The 11178-nt window shown below is 37.3% G+C and overlaps 1 protein-coding gene across 1 annotated transcript in view; it reads right to left on the bottom strand.

Moving 5' to 3' along the window:
• ZNF106 (zinc finger protein 106) overlaps positions 1-11178 on the bottom strand; it is a 59406-nt gene that overhangs the window by 6907 nt on the left and 41321 nt on the right. The window contains exons 15-18 of the mRNA XM_012728541.1: positions 10541-10675; positions 7613-7729; positions 1047-1238; positions 277-339 (exon numbers count right to left, since the gene is read on the bottom strand). Coding sequence (XP_012583995.1) covers positions 277-339; positions 1047-1238; positions 7613-7729; positions 10541-10675 — 507 coding nt within the window. The remainder of the gene's footprint in view (positions 1-276; positions 340-1046; positions 1239-7612; positions 7730-10540; positions 10676-11178) is intronic.

Genomic DNA, 11178 nt, shown 5'->3' with positions numbered 1-11178 from the left:
TACTTGCAAAAGAGTGAAAATAAAGACCTGCTAAAAAGATGGGCAGGAAGACTTGCACCCAACTCCAACTCCAATGTCTTCCTTGTGCCCACTCCTCTCTCCCCCTTTTTGGAATCTCCACTTGCTGAAGCTGCTCCCACCTTAAAACCTGCCTGCCTGTTTTGCCCTCTGACAGTCTGTGATTGGGGCCAGTCCCTGACACTAGGGCCAAATTTAAATTTCCAGGGAGTTTTAACTACCACTCCATTTAAGATCCCTCTAACCACTATGGCTTACGTGAATGTTGTGGGCATGAACGGACTGGTCACTGGAACCACTGAACACAAGGTCATTCACCACCTTAAAGACAAAAAGTCATTGAGTTAGAGTTGGTAAAAAGTTCCAAGTTTCCTCTGTAATTTTGTAAGGTACATTGCCAAATTTTCATTCTATTTTGAGATAAGCATAGAGAGGTAGAAAACAAGTTTCTTAAGACTCTGGTTAAATCGTAGTACTATGACGTTATCTATAGCCACTGCAGGATGAGTTTGATCCTCAGACAGAGAGGTGAACCACACCATGCAGCAGACTGCTCCTGACCTGCCCGTTGCTCTCCTCAGCAGTGTATTTTGTTAGTCTGCCTGTTCTGCTCCTCATTCTGTCTCTGGTGAATCCTCTCACCCCTTCCCTCAACCCTGCACCTCTGGCCTGTCCCCCAGTTCTTGTACACATAAATTAATAAAAAAATTTTTTAAAAAAGCTTCTTAGATGTTTTCTGAATGGAAACGTATATCCTTACCACCAGGCACTCTGATTATGAAGTAGTCTAGAAGAGCAGTAAGTAATTCCACTTTCTACAATAAAATACACTTTCACTGTTTCTCAGATTTTTAATATGTTAAAAATAGCACAACCACTGGTGAGCCAGGTGTAAGAAAAATAATTATAATCGCCTTGTTCTTTTTAAAATTACTATTCTAAATAAGGATTAGAACATAGGGACATGTCATTCAAACCCCCCTGTTTGTGTAAGGCAACTAACTCCTAGTCACTTGAATGACACTTGCCTTCATGCAAAGAATAGTCTTGCTGTGGCCCTCCAGAGTTCTGAGGAGCAGTCCGTTCCGTGCATCACGAACACTAATGGTACAGTCATAAGACCCCACAACCAGCAGTTTGCGGGCACCTTCCTGAGCTGTGGCCAGACAGCTGACAGCCCGAGGGCCATGGCATTCAAAGATCTCAAGTCGCTTGTTGTTCTGAAAAATAAGCCACCATTTATGAAGCTAAACCAAAAACTTAACAGGAAAATCTCAAAATCAACTAACCAAAAATCTCCACCTTGATATAAAGTCTAATTCTATCACCTTTGACTTCCCAACCACTGCCATGCCCATTCAGCTCTCCGCCTAGGTCATGGCTCCCTACCTTTAATGCAAGCCCTTATATTATAAACTCATTTGTAACTTCAGTCCATACTATCTTGATCATAATTAGAACTTGGTTCTCTTTGTATTCTGCCCTCTCACTTCCCTTAACTTCATGATAATCACTGATCAACCTTTCCTTTTTAAAAAATACTCAAATACAGGGCTCTCCCTGGTGGCACAACAGGTTAAAGCACTGCACTAGGAAGCTCTCAGAAGCCACAGCAGCACAAGTTTGATCCCCAGCCAGGGAGCTGACCCATATGGCGTAGCAGATCTCTCCTGCCTGCCCGCTGCTCCCCTCAGCAGTGTATTTCAGTAGATCTGACTGTTCTTCACCCCACTCTGCCTCTGGTGAATCCTCCCACCCAGCACACTTCTGACCTCTACCCCAGTTCTGTGAGCATAAATAAATAAATCTTTTAAAAAAAATACTCAAAATACATTTTCCAGGCTACCAGGAATTCTTTCACTGTCTTTGTCATCCTAAATTCTCTACTGTGAACTTCTTTCTTAGGCAGTTTCAGTAAGGGTCTCACATTCTTCACTTTTCTATTATCTAACACTCTTCTGACTTATGGTATTATGTCATCTTTCACAACATCATTTAGTGAACTACAAAATCCTTTATATTAAAGAGACATGGCCCCATCCTGACCCCCAAACATTCTTTTATTCAGATTTTAGACTTGCTTCCCTTATCAATACAACAATGTTGTACATAAAGTTTCCCACTTTCCCCAAGTCTCTAAAAAGGTACTTTAGGTGCATACATGGGGTAAAACTCCCAGAAAATATGCACAAAGCAGCAGCAGGGGCCTTTAATACTAACAATTCTAGCCATACTGATGCTGATGCAGGTGTCCTTTTGAATCAGTGTTTTTGTGTCTTTTGGGTAGATACCTGGGAGTGGGATTGATGAGTCATGTGGAAGCTCCATTTGTAGCAGTTTGAGAAACCTCCAAATAGCTTTCCATAGTGGTTGGACCAGTTTGCATTACCATCAGCAGTGTAGGAGAGTTCCTTTTTCTCCACATCCTTATCAACATTTGTTGTTGCTAGTTGTTTGAAGATGTGCCATTCTCACTGGGGTGAGGTGGTATCTCATTGTGGTTTTAATTTGCATCTCCCTTATTACGAGTGATGTTGAACATTTTTTCATATGCTGGTTGACCATCTGCATTTCCTCTTTGGAGAAGTGTTTTTTTTTTAGCTTTTCTGCCCATCTTTTGACTTTATTTTTGTTGACTTTCATCAGCTTTTTTGTATATCCTTGTGGTCAGTCCTTTATCATTAGTATTGTGTGCAAAATTTTTCTCCCAATCAGTGGATGTCTCTTTTGTGTAATGTCTGTTTTGCTGTACAGAAGCTCTTTAACTTGATGTACTCCCAGCTGTTTATCCTTTTCTTCATTATCCTTGTTTTGGGTGTTGTAACTTTAAAGATGTTACTGAGGTGTGTAGTGTTTCACCCACCTTTTCTTCCAGATATTTTATGGTTTCAGGTTTTATGTCTAGGTCTTTAATTCACTTTAAGTTGGTTTTTATGCATGGTGCGAGGTGATCTAGCATCATTTTTTTGCACATAGCAGCCTAGTTTTCCCAGCACTATTCATTGAACAAACTTTCTTTGTTCCATAGCATATTCTTTGCTCCTTAGTCAAAGATTAGTTGTCCATAAACATGTGGGTTTATATCTGGCTTTTCTATTCAAACCTACTGGTCTGTATGTCTATTCTTGTTCCAGTACCATGCTGTTTTGATTATTATGGCTTTGTAGTATAACTTGAACTCTGGGAGTGTGATGCCTCTGTTCTCTTTCATTTTAGTCAGCAGAGTTTTGGCTATTTGAGATTTTTTGGTGGTTCCATATAAATCTCATCAATATTTGTCCTATGTCTTTGAAGAATTTTTATTGAGATTTTTATTGGAATAACATTAAATCTGTATATAGCTTATGGTAGGATGCCATTTTAATGATGTTAACTCTTCTGATCCATAAGCAGGGAATGTCTTTCCATTTCTTTGTGTCTTCTTGTATTTCTTTTAACAGCATTTCATAACTTTCTTTGTATAGGTCTTTTACCTCTTTTGTTAGGTATATTCCCAATTATTTGATTTTTTGGTTTCGATTGTAAAGGGGATTTTTTTTTAAATTTCCACTTCTTCTGATTGGTTGTTTGTGTATAAGAAGGCCAGACTTTGGTGTGTTGATTTTATATCCTGCAACCTTACTATGCTGGTTAATTGTTTTGATTAGTTTTTCTTTGAAGTTTTTAGAGTTTTCCATATAAATTAACATATCATCTGCAAATAAATAGTTTTATTTCTTCTTTCCCTTTTTGGATTCCTTGTATGTCTTTTTTCCTTTCTTATGCTCCAGCTAGCACTTCCAGTATTACGTTGAAAAGCAGTAGTGATAGTAGACATCCTTGTCTTGTTCCTAATCTTAAAGGAAATGCTTTCAGCTTTTCTCCACTGAGGATAATATTGGCTGTGGATTTGTCATATACGACTTTTATCATGCTGAGGTATGTTCCTTCTAGTCTAAGGATTTTGATATAGATGCTGAACTTTGTCGAATGTCTTCTCTGCATCTATTGATATGATTTTATGTTTTTTATTTTTCTATTGGTTGATGTGATGGATTATGTTAATTGATTTTCAGATGCTGAACCATCCTTGTTGCTTCTGGAATAAAACCCACTTCGTTGTGGTGTATTATTTCTTTAATGCATTGCAGGATTCTATTAGCTGAGATTTTATTGAGGATTTTGCATCAGTGTTCATTAGGGAGACTGGTCTGAAGTTTTCTTTTTTTGTGTTGTCTTTGTTAGGTTTTGGTATCAGTGTGCTTTCTCCTGATATATTTTGGTGCTCCTTCATTTGGTGGGTGTATGTTAATGAGTGTTATGTCTCCTTGTATTGTCCCCTTAATCATACTGTAGTGGCCATCTGTGTTTCTTTTAACCTTTTTTAGTTTGAAAGTCTATTTTATCTGAATAAGTATAGCTGTTCCTGCCTTCTTTTTGGTCCACTGCTTGTAGGATTGTTTTCATCCTTTTACTTTCAATCTATTTTTATCTTTTGTAGTTAGATATGTTTACTGGAGACAGCAGAGGGTTGGGTTCTGTTTTTTTTAATCCAGCCTGCAACTCTGTGTCTTTTTATTGATTAGTTTAAACCATTTACATTTAGAGTTAAATACTGATACACTGGCACCTACATTTGCCATTTTGTTTGTCTTCTTATGCTTTTATTCTTTATTTTAATCTGTTCTTATTTACCCCTCAGTTGGCTTTGGCTTAAGGATTTCCTGTAGTATTTTTTTGGAGTAGGGGTTTAGCCATGACAAAATTGTGGAGTTTCTGTTTGTCTGAGAATGTCCTTATTCTTTCTTCATACAGGAAGGAAAGCTTCACAGGTTAGATTATTCTTGGTTGGCACTTGATGACTTGTAGTTTGTTGAGAATGTCCCTCCACTCTCTTCTTGCTGTAGTGTTTCTTCAGAGAAGTCTGATGTCAGCCTGATTGGTTTTCCTTTACAGGTTATTTGTTTCTTCCTTCTTGTTAATCTCATTTTTTTCCTTGTCTTTAAGTCTTGGGAGCGTTACTATTATGGGTCTTGCTGTATTTCTCCTTTCATCACGGTACTTTGGTGTTCTTCTTGCTTCTTATATGTCTATTTTCATCTCCTTCATACTTGGGAGGTTCTCTTCAATGATCTCTGTGAATATTTTCTTAATTCCTTAGCCTTTCACCTTACCTTTTGGGAGGCCTATAACTCTGATATTTCTTTTCCTCATGGTGTCAGGTAGCTTTCAGCATGTTTCTTCCTTCCTTTTCCTTTATACTTACTTCTCTTTCCTATTCTGTTTTGATTTTATTTCTGTCTTTGAGGGTGCTGATTCATTCTTCCATTTCATCTGATCTGTTTTCACTGCTTTTCCCAGAATTCTTTATCTCCTCCAGTAGTCTTTTAATCTCCTGCATTCCTTTTATTTCCTTTTTCAAGGTCTCGTTTTCATTCTTCAGTTCACTGATTTGTCTCATATCATTTTTCCATTTCATCTTCTTTATGTTTGTTAATATGATTCTAAAATCTCCACCTGACCGGCTGAGCAGTTCTTCTATGTCTTTGTTGATTTCTGGTGACTGATCTTTTTGTGGTGTAATTTTTCCCTGTGGGCTTGCTAGGGTATTTGTGTTTTTTCTTCTCCCTGTCATTTATTTCCCAATGCTTTCTATGCATTGAGACACAGTGTTGCTAGTATTGGCCAGCATTTCTTCTGGGTGTTCCCTCTGGGGTAGCCAAGGACTGGCATTCAGACTGGGTCAAGGACTAATGCGCCAATCCTCCACAAGGGTGATGATGTTGTGAATATGATGGTGAGTTTGATGCTGTATTTGGTAACTCCCTCTCTCTGTGTTTCCACTGTTCTAAGGGGGGGTTGTGAGCGTCCTAGTTTGTGATTGTGATTGGGGGATGCAAGTGCTTGGGGCAGTAGTCCCTCTGTTGCCTGATTTCATTAGGGGATCTTTGTGGTCTTTTGGCTGTAGTCCCACCCCTGGCCTGGTTTCTAATTTGAATGAGGTACTGTACACTAGTAGTGGTGGCTCTGCCATTATGCAAACTCTAGTTATGACTGGGTGCTGTGTGCTGCCTGTCATTGCAGGGTAACCCTGCCTGTTCCAGAGAGCTGCAGCCCCACCTTACCACCCTTGTTACTGGCTGGGAGCTGAGTGTTTACTGTAACCCCTGCCAGGCCACCCTGGGGTGTGAAGGTGCAAGCTTCCCCACTTAGGGCAGAGACCTGCTTATTTTAGAGCTTTCAGCTATGCCCTGCCACCCTTCCAGCTAATGGCTGGGAGTTAAGCACTTAGTGCAAGCTGTCATGCCCCACCAGTCAAGGTCCATCTTCTATAGGGGTTTAGAACTATTTAAAGAGACTACCTCCGTTTGAATTTATTGTCATCATCTTGCTTCAAAAACTGCATTTAATGTTTGTCTCCCTCTTATAATAGTAATCTCACTAAAGAGAAGCAGGTAATTATCAAATTTTACCTTTTAAGGTATCTTAGTTTATTCTTTACTCATATTCCTACTGTCCTTACAAAACCTAGGCTGAGCATATCATATCTGGAATTCACTAATTACCCTTCTGTGATCTGTCAAGTGAACCGACTTGGCGTTGATTACATATGTGCTAGATTTTTCTAACTCGATTCTAAGCATCTTAAAGACAGCAATCATGACATACTTTATAGCATCTTTTATAAGCAGTCGAAGGATATATAGCAGTCACTAAACACAGAGTGAGATATAACTGATTGGGCATAGCAAATACTCTAATATGCTATTAAAAGATAACAGGGTGACTTTGGGATAGTAGCTAATTAGAAAAAAAAAGGTATCAATTCCATCTTTTAGAACACATTTCTATCCATTCTCATCTCTTTATCTTTAATCTAATCTTTCATGTCAGTTTCCATTACAAAGCCTCCTAAATGATCTCTCTGCCTCTATAAGTATCAATCTTTTTCAATCTCAGAACTTCAATAACTTTTTTCTAAAATACAAATTGGACCATGTCTCTCATATTTTAAAAACTACAAAGTGAAGTCTAACGATATTAACAAAATACACAGGGTCATCAAAAACTGGCTCCCATTCATTGCATTATCCTTAAAATAAGCATTATTTTAAGGCCTACCATACCACAAATGCTCCACTTAAGTTAAATTAAACAAATGAATTTATCTTTGGATAAGTATGAGGTCACATAAACATGAAGGCAAACTTTTCACTCAGTTCGCTTTACAGACTAGGCTATCCTCATGAAGCCCTAAATTGGTTTCAAGCCACATCAATGTCATACTCAAAGGAATTTAAACACATTTTTCACAGTGTCATTCTTAAGACAAAATGAACTAGTTTAACCTGTGACTCATTATCTGGCCCCAAATCATCAGACATAGTTTAATTTAGCAGTTACATTTTGGTCTTGGCACACTTAGGTCTGAGCAGAAAAAATGCAGGGGATCTTGTTTCACTTGTACCAGAAGAGACCAGGTCTTTGAGTATTGACTAATTCTGCTGTTATTTCACCCGAGAGAGGTGTATGCCTACCTTCAACTCTGTCCAGCACATACTCACACTATTTTCATATGGCATGGGAATCTGGCCGTCACTCCCCAACCACTAACCTTTACGCTGAAGGTCACCACAGTGCCATTCGCCAGTCCCGCATAGAGGATTCGCCATCTGCTGTGGAGGCAGAGAACCCGGTCTTCCAACTCTAACTGTTCCATGCTTTCTCGAGTCTGATAAAAGTGCACAATATCTAATCAGCATATGTTAACAGCAAAATGAAAAGGACAAACAATTCTGCTGAAAATAAAGTGTGAAATGATCTTTAATAGGTAAAAAAATGCAGCATCCTCTGTTTTTTTTCACCTTTGCAACCTTGATCAAAGACCCTCAAGCTATATGTAGTAGTGGAAACAAATAGAAATTCTAATAATACTACCACACTCAAATTTGGGATGTAGAAATTTTTCAAAGAACAGTTTGTATTGAGTCTTACTCTCTTCAATTTGACATAAGAAAGGGAAATGAGGATTATAGTAGTATATAGTATGTCAAATATAGCAGTATATTTGATAATTGCATTAATCAAATACATGTTTTCCTACAATTGATTTCTATTTCACTCTTTCTCAAATCCTCCATAATCATCTGTAGTTACCCAAGAAACTTATAATAAACAGAATCTCAGACTTCATGATTAATACCTGTCATTCTAATTCAGTAGATCTAGAATATGTATGTTTAAATTTTTCCTTAGTAATTCCTATGCCTATCCAAACTAGCTAAGCACTAACTTTCATAAAACAATTTCTAGAACTGGTTTTTAGTAACAAATCTTATTATCTAGAACCTAGTTTATGGGAGATAACATGGTAAGCACTCAAGATATATTGCTGATATTACATTAAGTAACTAAAGGTTCAAGTGTAGCTTTTTTTTTTTTAAGATTTATTTATTTATGCATACAGAACTAGGGTACAAGGCAGAGGGGCAGGGGAGGTGAGAGGATTCACCAGAGACAGAGTGGGGAGCAGAACAGGCTGACTGACGAAGTACACTGCTGAGGGGAACAGCGGGCAGGTCAGGAGAGGTCTGCTGTGCCATGTGGATCACCAGGGTGGGTATCAAACTCATGCTAAAGTGGCTTTAGCTTCTTAGTGCTGTGCTTTAACCTGCTGTACCACCAAGAAGGGCCGCAGCTGTTTTTTGGGTTTTTTTTTAAGATTTATTTTTATTTATATATGCGTACAAAAACTGGGGTGTAAACCAGATATGCAGGTGATGAGAGGAGTCACAGAGATAGAGTAGGGAGCAGAAAAGACAGATGTACTGAAACACACTGCTGAGGGGAGCAGTGGGTAAGACAGGAGAGGTCTACTATACCATGTGGGTCACCTACATGGCCAGGGATTAAACTCATGTAGCAGTGGCTGCTGATAGATTGATAGTGCTGAGACTTTAATCCCTGTACCATCAGGGAGGCCCCAAAGTATATTTTTAAATAGGTTCGGATATTAATCAAGATGGTTATAAGTGGGTAGGATGGGACAAGCTATGGAAAGGACAAGATGTAGGCTGTAAAAGTTTTCAATCTCTTCAGCTACTTTCCTTTCACACCTAAACAGTCTTTCAAATTATTCTATCTCCAGCCACAAAATTATAAATATAAATGTTATATGAAGAAATTGTGAAATAAACAAAAAGACAGTAAATATGCCCAATGTTAAGATTCCTGTTGCCTCGAATTAACTCACATGTGGTCTTTTTGTAATTTTAGAAGGGAAATTAATTATACGGTATAAAAAATAACTGTATGCATGCAACAACATACCTGAATTTCAGACATGGAAAGTAAAAACAGACATGAAAGAACACATGCAGTAGTCTCTTAGTTATATGAACTTCAAGCACAGAAGAAAGTAATCTATAATAACAGAAGTCAGAACAATGGTTATCTTGAGGGAAGGATGGTCACTGGAAGGGCTAAGGGAACCTTCAGGGGATGGTTTGGGCTACCCTTTGATTCTGTGGTGGCAACACAAATGTATACCTATGTGACAATTCACCAAGCTGTAAACCTACAATTTCAAAAACTGGCTAACAATGTTTTTCACTATGTATAGTCTCATTGTAACAAATACTATTCATGTTAAAACCTTAATTAAAAACAGTGAAAAATGCTTTAAGAGTTTTTGCTAATTTTATAATGGTACTGAATTTTGTTTTAACTTTCATCTGTTAACAAGATTGTACTGTGTTTAAAGTTTTTTAGTATTTTCTCCTTTTAAGAATTTTTTTCTCTTTTCCCAATTAGGTACAGGAATTTTAGCTTTTTTTTTACTTAAGGTTAACTCTTGCCAAAATTTATTTATAATTTTTTAAACAGCTTTAGATATTATTTCCACATAATAAAAGTCATAATGTAAAATGTACATTTTAAGTTTTGGTACGTTATATAGTTATGCAACTATTATCATTTCAACCTTTAGTTTTGAAGGTAATTCCAAAAAAAGTTATATTGTATCCTGTCAGACAACGTAGCTGCCATCAGACAGAGTTTTGCTTTTGTAGAATTTAATATAAGAATATTTAGCCAGCAGTTTTTTATATCAGGCTTCCATCTCCTATCAACTACATTGCTTCATATTAACAGTTTGTTCCTTTTTGTTGCTAATACTATTCCACTTTTTACATACATTTACTTTATGTACTATATTCACCCTACTAAATGATGGATATATTATTTTTATTATTTTCCTATAAAGCATAATCATTAATTTTGGAGATGTATGTCTTCACTCTTTTTGATCAGTTTGGCTAAATCTTTTTATTTTATTTACTTTTTGAATTAGTATCTAGTTTTACTAATTTTTCCTAAACAAGTTTTGCTAAATAAATCAGAAGCCTAGACACCACCACCTCAACTTCCTCAGAAAAAAAATAAAAAGAAGTAGGTTGAATAAAGCACTTGTGCCTTGCCTGTATTTAACAATAAAACAGTCAAAAGCAATTCAGTATTATCACTTTTGTCTGGACCCACTTACCTTAACATTATAGCACCGAATGGTGTGATCACTGGAACCAGTGTAAAGGGCAGCATTCTTCCCAGCGGTTTGAGTAACTAAGAGGCAGTTCACTTTGGAGGTGTGTCCCTCAAAGACACCAATGCACTTCCGATTCTAAAGTCAAGTACAGAGCAGAGAATACTTGTAGAAATAGAAAATTAGATTACTTGTGGCTATAGAAGATTAGAACTCTCAACTAAGAAATACGAAAACACAGTTCACTGCTATATCATTAATACCTAGAATAGTGTCTACTATACAAGAGGTGTTTAGTTAATATTTGTTCGCTGAAGGGCCCTGTAAACAGTCACATATATTGAGGTTCCTGAAATTATATGTTAGTTGGGCCATACCAAGAAGTACACTGGGCAATTTTAATTAATGAGAACTTTAATTAATGCCTAAATTAATTAGGGCAAGACTCTAACATAGAGCCAAAGATTCAGCAACTCCCAACTGTAAACTATAGCTCATTACCCATGTAAGTTCCTACATTAAATCAGTAACTTAAAAAGATGCTTTATAATATTCAAAGGCAGATCAGGTGCTATCACAGGGCCTTGTGATCTAGGTGCAGTTTTATAAGGGAACATATCAATTGATATAAGCACACTGAC

This window comes from Condylura cristata, unplaced genomic scaffold (genome assembly GCF_000260355.1).
Source record: "Condylura cristata isolate star-nosed mole 26May11 unplaced genomic scaffold, ConCri1.0 scaffold00023, whole genome shotgun sequence".
NCBI classification, from domain to species: domain Eukaryota; kingdom Metazoa; phylum Chordata; class Mammalia; order Eulipotyphla; family Talpidae; genus Condylura; species Condylura cristata.
Note: the sequence above shows the minus strand (reverse complement) of the source record. Positions and strands in the feature narration are given on the sequence as shown.